At 46.4% G+C, this 21,204-nt stretch overlaps 1 protein-coding gene and 1 long non-coding RNA gene across 3 annotated transcripts; both read left to right on the top strand.

The window, feature by feature from the left end:
* Nucleotides 1-6,717: 6,717 nt before the first annotated feature.
* Nucleotides 6,718-12,922, top strand: LOC146753442 (uncharacterized). Of its 2 annotated transcripts, XR_014939983.1 has the most exons (6): nt 6,718-6,958; nt 7,169-7,435; nt 8,086-10,082; nt 11,410-11,516; nt 12,650-12,722; nt 12,850-12,922. It is a non-coding gene; the product is annotated as an uncharacterized LOC146753442 (long non-coding RNA). The 2 variants fall into 2 exon arrangements; XR_014939982.1 differs by having other exon boundaries at nt 8,086-11,516.
* Nucleotides 12,923-13,269: 347 nt separating this feature from the next.
* LOC146753441 (uncharacterized) lies at nt 13,270-15,563 on the top strand. The gene is made up of 6 exons (XM_085530518.1): nt 13,270-13,388; nt 13,652-13,729; nt 13,913-13,994; nt 14,265-14,391; nt 14,589-14,734; nt 15,053-15,563. Exons 1-6 carry the CDS (start codon nt 13,275-13,277, stop codon nt 15,475-15,477), a joined length of 972 nt encoding a protein of 323 aa, XP_085386644.1. The 5' UTR covers nt 13,270-13,274; the 3' UTR covers nt 15,478-15,563.
* The last annotated feature ends 5,641 nt before the right edge of the window (nt 15,564-21,204 follow it).

Below are 21,204 nucleotides of genomic sequence, written 5' to 3'. Positions count from 1 at the left end.
AGACTGCTTGCCTCCTCCAGAAAGTTCAGAATGGAATCTGTGGGCAAAACACGGCGTCTGGTTGTGGAGCAGCTGGAGAAGAAAGGTGCTGGAGAATACATCTGCGAGGCTGCTGGCCAGAAGATGACCTTCAAGTTGGAAATAACTGGTGAGCATTCGCTTTGGGAGCACTAAGCAGCTGTTTATGTGGCTTAGAGGAAGAGGAAGTGAGCCATGTCAAAGGGAAGGTGGTGTAGTGCAGGAATGCAGTTGAGATCAAACCCAGCAAACGTTTCCAGATTGATGAGGAAGGGGTCAGAAGAACCCTGACAATAACAGGGATCCGGGCTGAGGATGAGGGAGAGTACTTCTGTGAGTCCAGAGATGACAAGAGCAGCATTACCATCACCCCCAAAGGTATGTCTCTGGAAATGAAGGCTGACAGTGTGGAAGGATCCTTGGCTTCCCTCATCAGCCATTACAACACTGCAAAGTTGAGTTCATTTGTGTGTTTATGCTGTTCTCTGTGTTAACAACCAAGTACAAAACTTGTCTTTCTCTCTAAATAACTGTGGAACAACTGCTTCTGAAGAGCACAGCTGTTAAGTGGGCAAATCAGCCTTCAAGGCTGGAATTAAAAATCCCAAATGTGAGATGGGATTTTTTTTTACCCCTTCTTTGCCTCTTTTCTTCTTGCATCTTTGTAGATGCAAGGAGGATCTCCTCTACAGGCAGGGGATGTGAGTGTGAGTTATGGTGATCACTTACTGCAAGTCATAAAATCTGAAGCTTCCAATAAAATCATTGACTCTGTTGGCTCTTTGAAGGTGCTCATACATAACATGATAGCTGGTTTTGAGTTATACAACAAAAAAGCCTTTAATGGTTGGATGACTGGATTAGTTATTTGGAGGGGCTTTGAAACCTTCACTGTGGGTTTCAGAAAAGGTTAGTGAAATATCTGGGGCACAAAGAACTGAGCATGTCCTGGAGCAATGGAGAAGGGCTGGATGATTTTTGCGCGTATTTTCAGCCATAGAATTTTGTGTTCTGGTGGTGTCAGTACATTCTTTCGTACAGCATGGACGGGTTGGTTTGTTGCATTGGTTCAGACTTTTGTACTAGGAGCTCAGCAGTGGTTAAAGCTCACACTTGTGCAAAGTAAACAAGCTCCTGCAATTCGTCTCTACTCTGTTTTAGCTGTGGATTAACTTTACAGTTCCTTCCACATGCTTTATGGTTCCTTTCTGTAAGTCTACTTACACAGACTGAGTTGCTTAACTTGAAGTCTTGCTCCAGGATTTTGGGCATATTCTTAGCAGAAATATCACAAATAATTTCACCAACAATTCTCCCCACCTATATGTAGCTTTCCTTTTTTTCACTGGAAGGTTTTACACTGGCAGATATGGTGGGCATGTAGAAACAACCCCATTAATTCTCATGAAGTTCAGATTTCTCTGACTGGCCTTTGTATTGTGATTCTGCATGCATGCCCTGTAGCTAAAGCCTGGATGTCTTCCCCAGCACCTTCAGTCTCCCATCCTTATTTGAGTTACTCCGTTGCAAATCTCTCTGCTAGTACAGGAGAGTTTTTATTTTACCCCTTCTGTGAGGCAGCAGCTGGATGAGAAGGGTGAGATGAGGGAGGACTAGGTTGTTTGGGTGGCTTTTTTTTTTTTTTTTTTTTTTCCTAAGAGCCAACTGGGAATCAAAGTTCCCAAAAATTGAAGACGAACTGTGTCATATAGAGCAGGGTTTGTCAAATCACTGGCATGCACTGTTAGGACATCTTCTTCATCAACATATTCCGGACTGAGAGTTGTCACAAAATTCTGCTCTGTGTCCCAAAATGTGCACTTATCACTTCTATTGGCAGTTATGCCAATATTCTATTGGCAATTATGTCAATAATGCATATAAGAATGTTTTGCACTGGGCCATTGCCACCAGAGTATCCCTGATATATCAAGAGGATTGTTGTAACATTATTGTCCCTAGCACAAGTAATGATAATGTGCTCAAAACAATAGGTTTTTTTGTTGTTAATGACAAGTTCTAGTAAGCATAGAGAGTAGGCACTGCCTTTCATTATTCCTTATGCCAGATGCTCCTAGAGACCTCATTCCCAACTAAATCCACATCCTTCTTTCTCCTTCTCAGAACTGCATTTGTAAATCAGCAAACCATTGGCAGACATTAGCATCATACAAAAGGACAAGGTCACATTTGAGTGTGAGCTGTCCAGGCCCAACGTGGACATCAAGTGGTTCGAGGTATGGCATGTAATGGTGTTTTCCTTTCTGACTTGTCTGGAAATGAATGAGAGCCTTTAATTTCACTTCCAAGGGATGAGAGTTTAAGCTTTTGCCTGATAGCTTTTGCACTGCTCTCTTTTCTTTATGCTCTTTTACTTGCCCAGATCAGCACTCTTTGTTATTATGTCCTGAGTTCATTTATCAAGTTGAAATGAAAGTTTGTTTTGTGTTTCTTGTGAACTCCTGAGGTCTTGCTGCACAAAATATTGTTGGTTGGTGTAGAGTCTTGAGCTTCAACTCTAACACAGAAATTCTCAGCCAGGATTTTGTAGCCTTGTTGTGATCTGGCTTTTAGGGTGAAATCTGAGTTTTCTTTGCACCTGACAGTGTGAGAATTTGCTCTGGCACTTTGTGTACCTCCGCAGTGCTCAGCTGTTCCTTCCCTTACTTGGGGATAACATCATTTATTCAAGGTGATGTCCAAACGGGCTTGTTAACAGTTTTCCACAGTGCTTTAAGCTGTCATAGGTCAGCCAGAATTTATGCATGTTCTATAGCCATTCCTACATGTTGAAAACACTGCACTGTGCTTAAGCTTCAGCATATGTTCCAGTAAGCACAATTCCATTAATTCTAGGGGAGTGGGTGAATTAAGCATAGATCTGAAGGCTGCCTATGCTCAGTGCAGAGATGGAAGGACTCGTGTAGATCTGACTTGGTATTTTCCCTTCTAGGAATGGAAGGAGCTGCGTCAAAGTAAAAAAGTGGGCATTTCTTCCCAGGGAAATAAGAGAAGCCTCATTTTTCACAAGTGTGAATATGAAGATCAGGGAACATACTCGTGCAAAGCAGCCGAAGACAAGACGTCAGTTACCCTAAAGGTTCATGGTATATTTAACTGAAAGAGCAAATAAATCCTCTTGTGGTGTTTTGTACCACAGGAAGAAATGCTTCATGGGCAGTTTGGGCATTTCTTGGTTAGTCATTTTGGATACCTTTCTCTTTTTTCTTTATGCTTATGACAGATTTTCCCTCCGTGTGTTGCACTGGTTAAACCCCAGTCTGTAGCTCATCAGCTGGCTCTGAAGCATCAGACTGGTTACTGAACACACGGGTCTGCTGTGCCCTGGTAGATGCCACCTTCCAAAGGGACGTCTGAAAGGATGCTTTTATCTGATTTCCTACTAGATGCTGTCCTCATGTGGCCACTTGGGTTCAGTGTTAGCATGAACATGAACATCTGTCCTGTCCCATGACTTTGGTGAACTCTCATTTTCTCTCTCAGTCTGCAGCCAGGTTGGGTTGCTGTTTCAGTACTGGCTGTTTTATGCAGGAACTCTGCTCCTGAGGTTAATCCAAGTTGTATCCAAGCCCTTCAGAAGGAAAGGGAAACAGTAGCACAGAAATATGAGCTGATTCTGACATAAGTAAGTGCAGACCTGGAAAGTTAAAAGGGATTGTGTGATGTTCAAGGGATTTTGAAGTACAGATGTCCCCTAGGTAAGATTTGTGGCTGACATTCCCCATACATTGTGGGCACACAAGCTAAGGAGAGACTAGTGATGAGCATGCAGAGAAGCCAATGGTTCAGACAGGTTTGTAGTGACACGACATTGTAGAGTTCCGTCTAGTTCTCCTTGGCATAGTTTGGAAAATAAAGATGAGGTGATTGGTGGTAACCAATATGGCTTCATCAAGGTCAAGCCAGGCCTGACAAACTTGGTGGCCTTTCATGATGGAGTAACAGCATCAGTGGATAATGGGAGAGCAACTGACATCATCTACTTGGACTTGTGCAGAGCATTTGATCCCGTCCTGCATGACATCCTGGTCACCAAAGTGGAGAAAAATGGTTTTGATGGATGGACCAGTTGCAGGATAGGGAACTGTCTGGATGGTCACACTCAGAGAGTTGCAGTCAATAGCTCAGTGTCCAGGTGGAGGGTGGTGTTGGGACCAGTGTTATTTAACATTTTTGTAGGCAACATGGACAGTGGAATCAAATGCACCCTCAGCAAGTCTGCAGATGACACCAAGCTGAGCGGTGCTGTTGATGTGCTAGAGGGAAGGGATGCTACTCAGAGGGACCTGGACAGGCTGGAGAGGTGGGCCCTTGGCAGCCTCATGAACTTGAGTGTGGCCAAGTACAAGGCTCTGCACCTGGGTCAGGGCAATGCCAAGCACAGGCACAGGCTTAGAGGAGAATGATTTGAGAGTAGCCTTGACCCTGAGGAGAAGAGTTGGTCTGGAGGGAGGTGTCCCTGCCGATAGCAGGGGGATTGGAACTAAATGACCTTAAAGATTCATTCAGTTCTATTGTTCTTCTACCCTTAATTTTGCTTGAAAGGTTTTAGAATAAATGACATTCTGGTTTCCATGAAAACTGTTTGCAGGGAGTTCAGTTTTAGCTAGTCTGTCTTTATGTTCAAGGGCAGTAATGCATTGACTGTGTTTAAGAGAGAAATGACTCAGGAATTGATGATGGTTTAGAATAACTGGAAGATGTGGAAGTGAATGAATATGGGAGTGCATCTTTTGTCTGTGAGATTTCACACGATGAGGTTCAGAGCCAGTGGTACAAAGAGGACAACAAGCTGAAGGCTGATGACAACATCAGAATGCGGCAAGATGGTAGGGTGTAAGAGGGGGATCTTTCTCCTGAGGGGGTGTGGGTTGGAGATGAAGCAGAAAGGACATCTGAAATGAAGTGAAGAAGGTTCAGAAGGGAGTTCCCCTTTCGTTTTGGGACTGAGGTTAGGGTGGAACAAGTGACAGGTGGGAAGCTTAGTGTGGGAAGTGTGATGCTATCCCACCATCCCACACTGCCAGGAGCAGGTAGGAAATGAGTGCAGTTCTTTCCAAAGTGAGGGTGAACAGGTCAGTCACTTCACCTCTCCAAAGAGGTTTTGTCTGACAGTGAGTGTGATCCTTCTGTATCAGGTACTTTGAAGGTGACGGCGGCCGCATTCGGTCAGTCCTTGTAGAAGCCATGTTTAGATTCTGCTTTGGTGGGGATGTGGATGTGGGGGAATGGATGGTTTCATTGACATGAGAGAACAGGCAGTGATGCTGTGAAACCAGATGGATGATGCTCAGCCTGGCCATGTGCCTCAGAGCTCTTTGCTCGAGGAAGCCAAGTGTAGGTGTGGGTTTGCTCAGAGCTAAGTTACTATATTTTACCAAAGTAATTATCAATGTCCGTGTTTCATTGAACCTCTTTTCCAGTTCGTAATGTGAGGACTTTGATATTGGGATGGGAAGGTCATGGTTTGATATGGATGTTGGACTGGGAATCAGAAGATCTGGGCTCTCTTCAGGTTGTCAGTCTTATTGTCGGACTTCTTTTCAACATTCCTTTCTTTCAGTTATTTTTCCAATGATGTTTTAAGGCATTTTGAGCTGATAGGTGTAGTGTTCACGTGCAGTAATGCTGATGTGAGTAAGTAGGTGATAATGTAAGGGTTTTTTACATTCCTTCTAAATCTCTGATTTCTTTTGTTCCTTCCTTCTTAAAGAGCAATCCATTCATCTAGTAAAGGAGCTGTGTGACAAGGATGTGACTGAGCCTGAAGAAACCAAATTTGAATGCGAGATATCCATTCCTTCTGTGAAACCTCCCAAGTGGTATCTACTTGGGAAGTCTTACAGGCTGGAAGAAACTTGATTATGCAGCAAGAAGGCACCATCCACCGGCTGACCATACCGAAAACCACCACTGATATGACAGGCACCATTCAGTTCTCAATTGGCAAATCCAAATCCACAGCCAATCTGCTCGTCAGAGGTAGCGTATCCTGGCTTGGTTTACATCATGAAGATGAAGAATTAATTAACGTACAGTCTTCCTTCACTGGGGTCTTTGAAATATTGTGTGTGTGTCTGGAGGGTCTGCTCCATTTCCAGTTCAAAGTCGTTGGACACTAAATGAGACAGCTGCATCTCAGTAAAAGATCTGTTTGTATAGTTGTGATGTGCTTACTGTTCAGATCTACAGAGCTGACGTTTTGTCCCTGGCTATAGCAAAGAAGTCAAATCAGGTGAAATTAATTGTATTTCTGAACTAGACAAGTTTAAGTTTGGTAGCACCTAAATTTGATGCAGTGTGTCATTGATTTCATCTGAAAGAAAATTCCAGGCTTTTTATCTGCTGTTGTCCCCAGTGTAAGAGTCTTCATTCACATCCTAAAGTACTTGTTAAATGTTCAGCTCACTCTTATTTGAATAAAAGCCTCAACTGGGAGCAATTTAATAGGCACAGGACAAGAGCTGGACCATGCATTTGGTAGATAATATACAGTATTACTTTATAGAAATGTAGTCAATGGCATTCCCTATAGGGAATCGTTTGTTTTATCTTTGGAGTGGTTCAAAGAACCATTGTGAACATGAAATTAATTGGAATGGAATAGACGCAAGATACTTTCCTCTTCTTCCACTTGTCCTCATCCTTTCTTCTCTTCCACCCCTGCTTTGCAGATTACCATATACAAATCACCAGGAAGTTGGAGGACAAGACAGTTTTGGAACGTCATTCTGTCATCCTGTCCTGTGACTTCAGGCCTTCTGCAAAGGTTGTGAAATGGTTCAAGTGCCACCCACCCATCGAGCCCTCTGAGAAGTACAAGATCAAGAGGGATAAGCATTCAGCAGAGCTCAAGATTCTGAAGCTGAAGCCCGATGATGCTGGTGTGCAGAGACTGAGGCCACGCTGACAGCTGAAGGTATGAGCAAGGCGGGTGGCCTCTTCCATGTCCTATTTCACCTCAGATTTCTCTTCTTGAGGTTGATTTCTGCCGTTCTCTCCTGCTAACTTTATAAATGTATAATCTTCATTGAGAAGATTACACAAAGATCATCTAGTCCAACCATTCTACCACATCCCAGTATGATTTATAGTAACAGTGGTAACAGTTCACCTTGTTTCCCCACAGCCCGCAATGTAGAAGTAACGAAGCAGCTGCAGGATGTGGAAATTGAAGAAGAGAGCTCTGCTGTCTTCTCCTGCGAGCTGTCCCATGATGACGAGGACGTGGAATGGTTCCTGAATGGCAACCTCCTTTACACCAACAATTACAATGACATCAAGAACGTTGGCAACTGCTGCACACTGACGATGAAGCAGGTTAAGCCTGAGGATGCTGGCACAGTGACAGTGAAGTCAGACAAGGTGTCAGAAAGCGCGCACCTGAAGGTGATAGGTGGGTCTGATCACACACCTCCTTGATGTAAGAGATGCTAAGGAGCTACAGTTCATTCTGTTGTGCAGCAATCCTGCTTCTAAAGCTCACCTCTCTGGGGTGACAAGTCATCAGGGGCTTTCTTCCAGTGGAAGGTTCCATTGCAGCAGATACCAAGGAAGGAGGATGGTTTTGGTGTCCTGCCAAAGCATTCCATTGCTTTTTATCATCATTTTACTTAACACAAGGAGAGTTACAGGAGCAGTTTCTTTTACTGCTTCAGTAACATGCAGTGTCAATGCTGTTGTCTCCAAGGATTTATGACTGAAGGAGAGATCATTCAGTATGTGGTTTGCCTCTGGAATGACTAATGACCAGGCTGTGAACAACCTGATCTAGCTGTGAATGTCCCTGTTTATTGCAGGGGAGCTGGGCTAGATGGCCTTTAAGGGTCTCTTCCAATTCTAAGGAACTCGTGCCTGAAGTGCAGAAGTGGATGAATTATACCACTTCTTCATATCCTCCCCATGATTACAGAGGAAATACAGCAAAACAACATGCATGGTCTTATTGTTGTCATGTGCTTGAATACGAAGACGTCTCTTTTTTATGGTTGAGATTTTTGTTGATATGGGTCAGTAAAAACTCACATTGTTTAGCTTTCTCAATAGGCGATCGTGGGAATCCTGGTCTCCATCATCTGGTACCACCGTGGATTCATCTACATCAGGCACGACTGAAAGAATTAAAACACAAAACAACCACCAAGGTGAACCCTTCCAAAAGGGGGAAAGTTCCATTTGCTGCAAGCCACCGAGGTAACCAATAGAGGGGCCCTGATCCCCCTTGTGCCATCAGGATGCTCTGGCGCGGTATGTGCCTCAAACTCAAAGCTCCTTCCCACCTCCCAAGGAAAAGCAAAGCAGCCCAAGCATCTCCAGCAAAGCTGCCCAGCAGACAGCAGGGAATGCAAACAGCTTCTGGCTGCTCCCCTGCACTCCTGTCCTAAGTAAGTGACCATACGGGGACTGGCTGGGAAATCAGTGCATGACACACGTGAGTGTGCACAGGGTTGTGCAAAGCAGTGGGGATCCGTGTGTGTGTGTGTGTATGTGTTTGTGTGTGTATTTGTGCATGGATGGTGATGCACACACATTTGTGTCCATGAGTGTATAAACCAGTGGGGTTGCTCAGGTGTGTGTAGGTCTGTGGGTATGTGTGCAAGGACGAGCATGCACATATATGTGTGTGCACAGGGGTGTGCAGAGTGTTGGAGCTGCACAAGGACATTGTGGTACCGGTGTGTGCGTGCACTTTGGGAGTGAAAGGAAGGGGTTACACATGTGTCTGTATGTGTGTGCACAGGGCTGCACTAAGGGATGTGGTTGTGTGAGTGTGTGTGAGCACATGGATAGTGCATGGATGCGGTGGCACAAATGTATGCTTGCACATGGGTGTGCTGAGGAGTTGGGTTGCACACAGGTGCACACAAAGGGATATTTGTGGAAGGTGTAGGCACGTAGGTGTTCCCAGGGATGGTTTGCACATGTCTGTGAATGCAAAGGAGGGCACACAATGCAGAGTGTGCATGGGGGTGTGCAAAGCAGGCAGGGTGGCACACGGGTGTGCATGTGCACGTGGATAGGGGAATGCGGGGGATACAGGTTGACCTGTGCTGAGGTGAGTGGGGGCTCACGGTGTTGCTCAGTGGTAGATTTGTTCACACTGAGTGCTAACAGGAAACTCACACACCCTTTTTGTTTCAGCTGTGCCAGCGCTGTGATCCCTTGCTGCAGGGATGGGGTGTTGGAAGGATGGTGTGCGTGCTGAGCTCCCATCTCTTGCAGGAATCAAGTGTAGAGCAAAAGGGATGTTTGGGCCAGGTGACCGCAAGAAGGCTGGCTGCTTTGGATGGTGGCAGCTGATGGAAACAGGTGTTGTTGTGACCATTCAGCTTTTAACAGAAGTCAGGGGTCATGCAGCAAGAGCGACTAGGTTCTCAAATGGCTTCAGACGTGCACACCGAGTACATCTGTCCTGCCGTGCCATCTCTGCTTCTTTTTATGCTGGCATTGTTATGACCACGTGTTGGGCCTGTTTGCTTGTAGAAGGAGGAATGTTAGGTGCAGTTCTCACTGAGAACTTGTGATAGGATTTCTGTGTAATTTGAATCATGAGTGTTAGCACAGTGAGTTGAAGGAGGGCCCCGGAAGCAAATTTGGTGCTGTTGAAGCTCTGTGCGATGAGCAGGTGGGAGGTAACACGTGCTGGCAGGTGTGGAAACAACTTTGGGATTGAGGTGTGGAGGAAAGGTAAGGTGATGAAGGAGCTGATGGCAAAGAGTTTCCTGAGGAGGCTTGGTGCTTGCTTGGCGTTGGATCTGATCAACTTCTTGTGTGCTGGTGTCCATCTGGTGTTTGTGGAGTAGTTTTCATCCCAGGGTCTGTCTGGTAGGACTGGGGCTTGAGCCAGGCCAGGGCGAATCCAGTGTGCTTTACTCTCGTTCTTAGTGCTTGTTTTTGCTCAGGAGGGCCGGTGGCAATCCTCACGGAGCAAGGCCTGCAAATGGGGTTTGTGGAGGAAGGTCCTGCAGGCCTTGTGTGACACCCATGGAGCTGCAGCGAGGCTGCATCTTTGTAAAACAAGGGAAATGCACAGAGATCTGAAGGTGGGTTGTCGTCTCAAGTGATGCCGGAGGGGATGTGCGTGCTCCTTTACATATGCGTTGTCTGCCTGCTGTAGGTGGGTTGGCTTAGAAAGCTGGTACCGTGTTTCTGTTGTCGGGAGAAGCAAATATCAAGTCTTCTCTCTACTGAAAGATTTAACAAAAGAGCCTCTCCTTGCTTCTTAGCGTATGAATCACAGAATCATAGAATCGCGAGGGTTGGGAAAGACCTAAAAGATCATCCAGTCCAACCGTTCTCCTATTACCACTAGCTCCCAATAAATCACGTCCCTCAACACAACATCCAGTCATTCCTTGAACACCCCCAGGGTGGGTGACTCCACCACCTCCCTGGGCAGTCCATTCCAGTGCCTGGACACCCTTTCTGAGAAGTAATATTTCCTAATGTCCAGCCTGAACCTCTCCTGCTGCAGCTTAAAACCATTCCCTCTAGTTCTATCAATAATGACACGAGAGAAGAGGCCGACCCCCAGCTCACTGCAACCTCCCTTCAGGAAGTTATAGAGAGCAATGAGGTCTCCCCTGAGCCATCTCTTCTCCAGGCTGGACATTCCCATCTCCTGCAGCCTCTCCTCATATGGCCCCATTGTGCTCCAGACCCCTCACCAGCTTTGTTGCCCTTCTTTGAACACGTTCCAATGCCTCAGTGTCTTTTTTGCAGTGAGGGGCCACAAACTGGACACAGAATTCGAGTTGTGGCCTCACCAGTGCTGAGTACAGGGGGACAGTCACCTCTCTGCTCCTGCTGGCGTCACTGTTTCTGATGCAAAATGTATGTAAGTGTCACATGTGTGACATCCTTTTTGATGGAGTTCTGTGACTGGAGTTCAATGGATTTGAGAGCTGACTTGAAGCCTGTGGGCATCACCCAGGAGTTGGGGTGAGAGGATGAGGCATAGGAACAGGAACCTCTTTGGTCGTTCTTAACTCCCAACTTTTAGGTCAGGAATCTCTGTGTGTTTATCATGTAAAGAACAGAGTCATTGTGCAGCCTGTGAATGAATTGATTCACGCCTGCTGATTGGTGCTGTTCTCTACAGGGAGCTGCAATGGAAATGGACACTTGTGGTCCACTGTCCAGCCCCCTCCCGTGCTGGATTTTCTGGGCTTTGAGACACGTCTTCCAGATTCACTTTGTTTTATTTCTGATGTGTTGACCTGTTGAGCTCCAGCCCCAAATGAGGATTCAAGTACTACCACAGCAGTCCATTGGGACTGTAGTATTTCTTGCTAAACAGAATTCGTGTGCACCCGTGTCTTTCGTCTGCACAAAGGATCTTGTAATCATCTCTGTCTGTGTTTCTTTTAGACCCAGAGATGGAGCAGAGAGGAACACAGACTTGGGTGGATCTTCATTCAGGAGCAGGGACACGTCATGCTCATCTGAGGTGTCTGGCTGACAGCAAGAGCAGAGAGGTAAGTTTCATAGGGTCGCGTGCCCATTTTATTTTATTTTTAATTCATGATGCATAGAGGCGTTCCCCAGACAAAGTGAGCATTTCTCAACTGGACTTTCTAGAAATGAGCTAGGCAGTGAAAATGGGTTTGAAGCATTCCTAAGAGCCCCGCAAGAGAATGCTGAGAGTTAATCTGGCACCCTCCTTTGGAAACGTCCGTTGTCTGTCAGCTCTTCAGCTGTGCCCTAACACCTCCCATTGCGCTGCCACACCAGGATAGAATTCCAAGCCCACACTGAGTCCTGGAATGTTGTGGTGCCGTGTTGGAATCAGATGTGACCACGTGGTCTTGGCTCCCCGCCTTGTGGGGGGTCATGGTGGACCAGGCTGTTGGCCGTTGGTGATGTCATAAGCGGCTGGAATGAGGGGAGGAGCGGTGCGTTCTGTGTTCCTTTGTGGGTGAGCTAGTGGTCGGAGTGGTTGTTGACTTGTTGTTCTTGTGCCTTTAGTGTCGTTAGTTAGTGTCGTTAGTTAGTTAGTGTTGTTAGTTAGTGTTGTTAGTTAGTTAGTGTTGTTAGTTAGTTAGTGTTGTTTGTTAGTGTTGTTAGTTAGTTAGTGTTGTTTGTTAGTTAGTGTTGTTTGTTAGTGTTGTTAGTTAGTGTCGTTAGTTAGTTAGTGCCGTTAGTTAGTTAGTTAGTTAGTTAGTTAGTTAGTTAGTTAGTTAGTTAGTGACTTTATTGCCTTTTTCTTCACACCGTCGTGCGCAGCAGCTTGTAGGTAAGCTGAACCAGCATGGGATGGATGGGTGGGCAGTGAGGTGTTGAGAACTGCTGGCTGTCGGAGCTCACAGCACCGTATTGCTTACTCTTGACCATGAGACGTAATTTTCCCTCAGTACACACGTTCCAAAGGGGGTATCTGTAAAGTTGGCACCTGTCCCGTGCTTCTTCCATTGTCTTCTTTGCTCAATTTTGGAAGCATTATAAAGTTGCTGGGTGGACAGGCATCACGTAGCCTGAGACTCAGCTTGTCTTGCAGCAAGTGGATGGGACGGTTGTGCTGTGTGTGTTATTCCATGGATGTCTTAGCCCTGCTCACTGACCTGCTCTTTCTCTCTCCTCTCCTCACCCTCCGCCCACTGCCTCGGTGCAGCTTTAGCTCTCATTCCATCTGAGCAAAGCGACAAGGAACTGCTGCAGATTGCTTGAGGTGATCTCACTGCCAGGTACGTGCCATGATTTGTCCCCCCCCATGGTTTTGCCACAGGGTATGCGCGGGTAGATCTGAGGAAGTCTGTCCATACTGTGCTGTGTGAATAGAGAAAACAGAAGTGTGTTTCTGCTCTGTTCCAGCTGTTCACACTTGCTGTGATGGGTGTCGCGTGCAGTGGGATCAGCCGTGAGCCTGAGGTGGCGGCGACGGAGGTACAGTATGAAGCTCTGGCTGGTCTTTGTTCCCTGTGTTGAGCCATTAGAAGGAGCTGCAGATGTACTCTCTTGCAGTAAAGAATGGGCCCAAAAGGGCCTGGCCAACTTTCTGCGCCAGTGCCATTGCTGATTAGTCTGTGTTGAGAGAGATGCATCTTTGCATGGCCTGGCAATGCACGCCAGGAAGAGAAACGATTGTTGAGATGTGCAGCTCCTTCTGAAGTGCTCCTGATAAGGACGGAGTGTATTTGCTGCAGCTTTCTCTGCAGATGTGCTCCTCACCTTGAAATCCTCCTGGTTTGTCCTCAGCTCCTGACCACGGCCTGTTCTCTGTTTTGCAGGCTGATAACATGCGGGAGCCGCAGCTGGTGCGTGCTGTGTCATCTTTAAACGTACCAGCGATTGCGGCGGCCCATGTTATTAGGAGCCACGTCGCCCAGGGGCCGGGTGAGCTCTCTCTGGAGGTAAGCAGTTCCAGGCGTTCCTTGTTGTCATGCATGGGAAAGTAGTAGAAGTTGTGAACGCAGCAGGAATAGTCTCAGACACCTTTAGTATATCTTGCGAGATGAAGCTTCGAAGGTTCTGTTGCAGCTTAGACTTTTTCTGGGTTGGGAGGAGTTTGCTGTCAAGCTTGAGGGTATTCTGCAGCACACAAGAAGGCAGTTATTTGAGCTGTTCTTTCCTGCCAGCTGTGCTGAAGCTGGGATTGATGTTTCATCTTTTGCAGGTTGGAGACATCGTGTGCATTGTTGATATGCCACCAAAGGAGATGAGCCCCTGGTGGAGAGGCAAGCGTGGCTTTGAGGTAGGCACACGCTTCCGACTATAATTTCAACTTCAGCAGAATCGGGAATCTCAAGTTGGAGCTGCTCTGCCTGCACAGGATGGCTTCTTGCCATGAACAGTTGCCCTGTGCCGATGTCAGAGGACCATCCCTTTGGCTCTGGGCTTGCGCTAATGCCCACCTGTCTTTTTGTTCTTATTACAGGTTGGTTTTTTCCCTGGTGAGTGCGTGGAACTCATCAGGGGAAAACTTCCTGAGTCACTGGTCAATTCCTTGCCAATGCCAGGTACGTATTTTACATTTGACAAAGCGGGTTAGTATAATAGGGTCAGAATGTGGCTTTCAGGGGGTATGTAAATGCCCAAGTTCAGCAAGCTTAGCAAGAGAACTTCATTAAGCTCCTTGGGCACCTCCAGGGATGAGGAAAATCCGTTCTTGTGTGTCCTTGTTGGGAACGTAATTCCTGTTGTTACGTGCTCTGTCGAATGCATTGCACTCAGCCACATCCAACTGAGCCAAGCCTGAAATGAACTGGTTTCTTTGTTTTGTTGCTCAGTGGCAAGGAAACGGGGCAAACTCATCACCCGCCTTCGTTCCCTGGTGAAGGCCCACCCCAGGAGAGCAAAGCAGCCGGAACCAACGACATTCTCTGGATCCATGTCCTTGCTTGACATCGTTGAGAGGTATTTAGCCAGCAGGACTTGAGGGCTGAGCTGTAGGAATGGAAGCATCCTCTGCTGTTTGAAACAGAGCGCTTTTCTAAGCTGTGTTTCAGCAGAAAGCAGGCAATGCCGGGAACAGGCAGCAATTGGCAAGGGCTCAGTGCAGCTCTTCCCTCACCCTGCACCACGACTGACAGCATGCTCTGTTTTCTCTGCAGAATGAGTTCTCCCAGTAAGAGGGCAGAGTCAGCAGCTTGCAGTTGGCGTTCCTGCTTCTGCCTGGGCAAACCATCCCCTGTGGCCAAACGCCAACTGCAGAGCAGTGCCAGGGAGCCCTCTGAAGTAGAAGTCTTGGTTCTGGCAGGTAAGGGTGCAGATCCAGCTTTCAAAACACTGCTTGTCAGAAACACAGGTAGAATTCATGCTTTCAGTGGGCTTGTACTTCCTTCTGGCGTTCAAGCCCATGCCTGACATCTTTGGTTGACCCCTGTCTTTCCCAAATGAGTCTCTTGTCAACACAAGAGCTGGGCCTGCACGAGGATAGCTTTCAAGACAGTGACAGTGTTGCTAGAAGCTTATTGGCTTCTGCCCACCACCACTACATAGCCAAATGTCAAGAACCTCTTAATGGTTCATCTTGTGAACGTTCGACACTAACCGTTGTGCATCTACTCCTTCCTAGGTGACCCGAGCCCTTGTATATCCCCAAGACGCAGGGCATGTTACGATCATGCATCCAGTGATTCCATCAATGAAGAGCTGTTGAGAAGCACAGGATGCTGCAGTTCTGATGAAAGCCTTCCATATAACATCAGTTATGCAGAGAAGAATGTCATCGTTGTTGAAGCCCTCATTCATCCCATCCCTCCAGAAGCTCCTGACCTGAGCCTACCAGATGCCACAGTTACAAGCCTGGACTGTGGCCTGGTGCCTTTCCAGGACAGCCCAGCCCATGCGCAGCCCGACTGCCTTGACAGCAACACCTCCAAGCAGGACCAGGACAGCGTTACTGAAGAGCAGCCGAGCCTCTTGGAGGGGGACTTGGAGTCAGGCCTCCAGTCCCAGGCACCAGGCAGCAGCTCAAGCTCTGAGCCACTTTCCCCTTAACATCAGAGGACGTGTCCCATCTTTACCCCAGACCTTTCATTCCGTCCTTTCTCCTATTGAATAAAGGCACGCTCGTGCTCAATCAACGCCTTGACTGCATTCCGAGTTTTCATTCACAAAGACTGGGATGAATGCAAGAAACAGCAAGGCAGCTCGGCTTGCAACGCTCTGGCTGTGGGGTGCGTGCAGGGACACTGTAACCATACAGGGAAAGGCTTCCACTGCTTCCTCAAGCTGTAGTCCAGCCCTGCTACTGCTCTGTGGCACAAAGCCCTGAGGGATGTTCCATATTGTTAACCTAAGTGGAGCCAGCTTCATGCACTGTGTTTTGTTGTTGCTGGGTGAGAGGGGGATGCACGTTGGTGAGAAGATGAGCATTGCTGGATCTGCCACGAGTGTCCCTTCTGCCTCTAAGAATATGTCCTAAGTAGGATGTGAACACTGCTGGCACTTCCTCATTGCACGTGCTTGGAGGATCTTCAGTTCTTGCACATTCAGGATGTCTGTCAGTGACTACAAGGAAATTCTCAAGTACTAGGAATTCCATGAAACAGTTGGAACGGGTAAGTGTCATCTTTGTACAGAAACAGCACGCCTAACAGTCTGTCTCACCACTCTAGAATTAATCTGAGAATAGATTGACAGCTCTTGTCAGTTCTCTAAGTCAGGTTTCATTTGTATAAACTTGAAATGGAATTTCTGAAACCAGTTGGAAATTGATGGTGCTGATTACCTCTTCATCTAATTAAAACATTATGCACTTTCTGTTGGGAGAGAAAGTTACAGTACTCCACTCCAATCCAGTGGATTGCAGGAGAGAATTGAAGGGGGAAAAAAAAACACGAAGTAGAACTCATGGGTTGAGATAGAATTATTTACTGAGATAGAGAAAAGGATAATAGTTATGATGAATGCAAAAGCAATTGCTCGCCACCTACCAATCAGTGTCCAGTTAGCCTCCTAGTAGTGGAAGAGATTTTCATGAAGTTCTACCCCGTTCAAAACTCCTTCCACAATATGTCATATAGTATGGAATATCCTTTGGCCAGCTTAAGTCAGCTGTCCTAGTTCTGTTCCTTCTCACTTCCTTGGGCTCTCAGCTGAGATTGACTGTGGCTCTGTACAACGCTGCCTGGCAGCAGCTGTAAGCATCACTGCGCTATCTCCATTGTTTCTCTAGAATGAAAACGTAGTATTAAATCAGACACTGAAGAAAATAATTCAGTCCCAGCTGAAACTCAGACAATAACTTGTGCTTAGGATTGTTTCCCTACAGGAAATGTTAGATAATTACTGCTACTTGGTACTGTGTCCTGTAGCTGAGCTGGATTTTGTTATCCTTGAAGAAGTATCTTCCTCTGAAAGGGGAGTAAAACATGATGCTCCTAATGAGCGGAGCAGAGACACAGATCTGATCTGAGTGTTGGTTTCATATTTTTGTGATGCTCTTTGCTGCAGTTTGTATCTAGAGAGAAGCCCTTGTGGTGTCAGTCTGTTGTGTAACCTGCTCTAGTTTTGTGCCTCAAGGAAGAGTGATCCTTTAAACAAATGGTGGCTATACAGAGGGTATGGGGTGAGATGCATTCCTCTGGCCCCATCCAATGGATTTTCTGTCACTGAAGACTTGAAGCACAGGTTAGGTACTGGAAGGCTTGAATATTTCCTCACCAATAGGTTAGAGCTTGGCATTTTGTAAGCTGCTGGTATCTCGGAGTAAAGCAAATAATTACAGCACGAGCATTTTCCTAGGCATCTTATGAAATCCCTCTATCTAAGGCTACTGGAAGGCACTCTGAACAAAGATCATTCTCCCCAGCTTCTCTTCTCTGAGTGGGAGCTTCAGCCCCCTGCACAAGCTGGATGTCATCCACAGAGTTTGTTTCAGGTTGTTATCCTTCCTGGCCAAAAACCAGATACAGTATTGTAGATGTGGTGCAATGAGTGTTGAAGCAGGAATGACTTGTCCTGGTCTGGTTGTGCTGCTTTTTAATGCAGCTGATGATCTTGTTGTACTTCTTTTCTGTCAGAGCACACTGCTGGCTTGCATTCAGCCTGTGGTCTCTCACCACTTGTCCTCCTAGTCCCCAGGTCCTTTCCAACAGATACAAGCTAGTATTTCCCACCTGGGATACTGGAAGATGGGAACTTGTCAGCAGTCAGTGAAGATCTCTGAGACAGCGAGAGCGAGCGAGCTTTGAGTAGACTGGGAACCACTGTCCACAGCAGGAAATAAGAGAAGAGAAAAGATGTTTCCTTGGGCACTTGGGTGGAAATCATTCCTGACTGCTTTCTCATCCACCAGGAAAATCTGCTGATTGACAATTTGAAGCTGATAGACTTTGGACTCTGTGCAAAGCCAGAATTAAGAGGATGTGTTAAATCAAATACAATGTGCCCCCAAGTAATGCATGTTTGAGCACCGTATGCAACAGGGGCTTGTCCAAACAAACACCCTAAAATCAAGCTGTTTTTGTGGCTGACATGTCATTGCATCTTGTTTGGAATGGCCTGAACTGTGTGAGAGTGGTTAACAGATTGCTCAGAAGCACAGGTAGATTATTTTCTCTAGCTAGACTCCCTGTTTTCATAGTCTAAGCTGTAGATAATCTTGTAGGTATATCACCTGTGTTATGCAAGGGTCTGTAATAGGAGCATGGGGTTGGTGTGCCTAAGGAACCTTCTAAGGATCTGTATGTAGGATGAGATTGTGGATAGAATAAAATGACTTTTGCAGGTGACGTACAAATCCTGTGATTGCATATGCTTGAACTGAATTGTTTCTTGATCTTCAAACTGATTTCCAGAAGCCTTTATTAACATGTAAGATGGGTGCTGGTAAGAAAGAATGGGAAGACTGCCTTACTGATTCCAAGAGAATTATTTATCATCAAATGATTTTTCCTGGCCAAATTTAGAGCCTCTCACAGGTAATCGAGACCAACAGGCTGTTGTTGCACAATCAACAGGCACAATCGAGATGATCAGCTGAGGAAAATAAAGCATCATGCCAAGGGAACTAGATAAGTGAGCAGCTTGAGATCTGCACATTCATGTGATGCTCATGGTCTTAGACAATATTTGCTTAGTGAGGTCACATTGAATGAAAGCAAAATCTAAGATGAATGAAAATATACACAGGAGAAGAAGCCTCTGAGGCTTCTGAAGTGTTATGACCAGAAGACATAAACTCTGTTAAAGCAAACGTTTCTCTCTCTTTTTAGTGTTCTTCCAGGGAGGCCTTGATTACCGCCTGAACACATGCTGTGGAAGCCCAGCTTATGCAGCACCAGAGCTAATCCAGGGCAAAGCGTCTATTGGCTCAGAGGGATGTAGAGCGGTGTTTGTTTCCCCCTCTTTCCCTTCCCTCTCCACAGAGCATTTCAAGGCAGTGGAGCTCAGGTAGGCTCTCTTGGTTTCCCTTCTGAATTCTGCTAGGTTGCATTGCTTGGTAGCTCTCAGAAGCTGTCAGTGGCCACAGACTAGAAAAGTGCAATTGGTCTCAGTTCACACAGCTGGCTGGTTTGTCTCTGGCTAATCCTGAACTGCCTCAAGCGACTGCTTTGGGGCTCTACAGAACAGCAGCTTCAGAGATCTCTTTCTATTACTAAGTTTTTGAAAGAGCAATTTGCTGTGTTCTAATTATCCATCATTTTTGTGCAGTCTTTTTTGTCAGACTTCTCCTTAGATTCCATGTTGTATGTGAAGATTAATTTGCATTGTGATTTATAATGTACTAAAAATTGAGAGATGTCTGGAATTTTGGAACCCACTACTTGCAGTTGTTAATCTGTCCAAACTGGTCTGGTTTGCAATGCCCTCATCCTTCTTGAATCGCTCTGCTATTAAAGGCGGAGCAATTCCTACAAGTGCCATGGCCCCACTGTTGTTCTAATTCTTGTTTCTTTGTTTTCCACACACTGCTTTTCAAGCCTCCTTTTTCTTTACAGTCCAAGTGAGAATTGCACTGTGAGGTGTCTGAACCTTGTTGTGCCTCTACATAAAGAGAACAGCAGCAAAGCCTGACAGGTGACTGTGCTGACAGCTCTCGTAGCCAGTAACACGTAACTGTGCTAAATCCCTTGTGACGGCTTTGATTTCATTTTTGCCAGTGAAATCCTTGTAAAAGGAACTGCAGCAGTGTGATGAGCTAAGGTGAAGATGCTGGTTTCAGTAGTGCTCTAAGCTGAGCGGAAGGGCAATTGAATGAGGGTTATATGCTTTCTCTGGGACGATAAGGTTTTTTTTCCTGAGGGAAAGAGCCAGCTTTTCATGGGCTATATGTGGGCTTTGGCAAGGGCAGACAATCCAGTCTGTCAGGAAGCCATTTGAGGTGCTTCAGGTTTGTAAGCTTGTCTTTTTGTTTTTCAGGCGGATATTTGGAGCATGGGTGTAGTGCTGTATGCTCTGCTGTGTGGGTTTTCCCTTTGGATGATGACAATATGTGATGAAAACACAGGAACCCACCAGCAATTTGCAATGATGCACGTTGTGCTTCCATCAATGGAGTGCAGTTAGGATGTATGAGTCACTGCACTTCCAAGGACAGCCTTCCCCATGACAGCAATGATGGAGAGAAGGAGGTCTGACCTCTTCAGTTTTGGGCCCTTCCATGAGAGAAAACCTTGCGGTTCTGGAACGTCTTCATCTACGAAGGTAGTGAGGGGTTTGGAGCAAAGACCTTATGAGGAGCGGCTGATGGAGCTAGGATTGTTCAGCTTGGAGAAGAGGAGACTCAGGGGAGACCTTATAACTCTCTATAACTTCCTGAAGGGAGGTTGTAGTGAGCTGGGGTTTGGCCTCTTCTCTTGTGTAATCACTGATAGAACTAGAGGGAAAGGTTTTATGCTGCGCCAGGGAAAATTCAGGCTGGACATTGCGAAACATTACTTGTCGGAAAGGGTATTCAGGCATTGGAATGCACTGCCCAGGGAGGTGGTGGAGTCACCGATCATGGCAGTGTTCAAGAAACGTTTGGATGTGGTGCTGAGGAATATGATTAAGCCGGGAAGTATTGGTAATGGTTGGACCAGATGATTTTGTAGGTCTTTTCCAACCTTGATAATTCTGTGATTCTGAGCTGAGAAGCATGTCTTGCTCAAGTCCTGCTTCCAAGCTTAACCACCTACAATGAAGTAGATGTCAATTTTCTGGTGTCCTTCAATTCCATGTCCGCATTTTCCAAAATAAGGAGGTAACCAGCTACAGTGAAGTGAGCAATTTCAGTGCCTATTTCTGATGGTGGCAATGACTTCAGAGGTCACACTTAACTGATAGTGCCTGTTTCCATTCTGACAAAGGATGTAGTTGCAGCTGACTTCCCGAGGCTGCCATACGTGGTGGTGATGCAGCTTTGGGCTTGTGCGTTTGCATGACTCCCACCTTTCCTTTCTGTGTCTTGCAGGTCAGCTGGTGCTGGAAGCGGCCGGTATCTGAGTAGGAATGAAGGTGAGTGCAGGAGCAGCTGCTGAGGGGAGGAAGGAAGTCCATGCTAATGAGCTCTGAAGCATCTGCGGGTTCGGAATCAGAAGAAGCAGAAGTGATGCAGGGGGCTCCCCAGCAGGAAGCTGTCTGATCCAAGTGCTTGCTGAGAGTTTGGAAGCCCAAACCCTTATGGTCTCTGTAAGGGTGGCTAATATAAAGATGTTAACCAAGATGGTGGTAAATAGTCAAAGGTTGTTAGCAAAGGAAAACTCACCAATGTCGATGTTTTGACCAGAAAGCTGAGGC

The sequence above is a fragment of the Coturnix japonica genome, chromosome Z (genome assembly GCF_054131305.1).
Source record: "Coturnix japonica strain WE chromosome Z, WE-NBRP24, whole genome shotgun sequence".
NCBI classification, from domain to species: Eukaryota; Metazoa; Chordata; class Aves; order Galliformes; family Phasianidae; genus Coturnix; species Coturnix japonica.
The sequence above is the reverse complement of the archived record's forward strand: the minus strand, read 5'-3'. Positions and strand labels throughout refer to the sequence as shown.

Coding starts and splice junctions, on each gene's coding strand:
- LOC146753441 (XM_085530518.1), top strand. CDS start 13,275: ATGCGGGAGCCGCAGCTGGTGCGTGCTGTGTCATCTTTAAACGTACCA. Junction 14,392..14,588: donor TTGCTTGACATCGTTGAGAG/GTATTTAGCCAG, acceptor TTTTCTCTGCAG/AATGAGTTCTCCCAGTAAGA. Junction 14,735..15,052: donor AGAAGTCTTGGTTCTGGCAG/GTAAGGGTGCAG, acceptor ACTCCTTCCTAG/GTGACCCGAGCCCTTGTATA.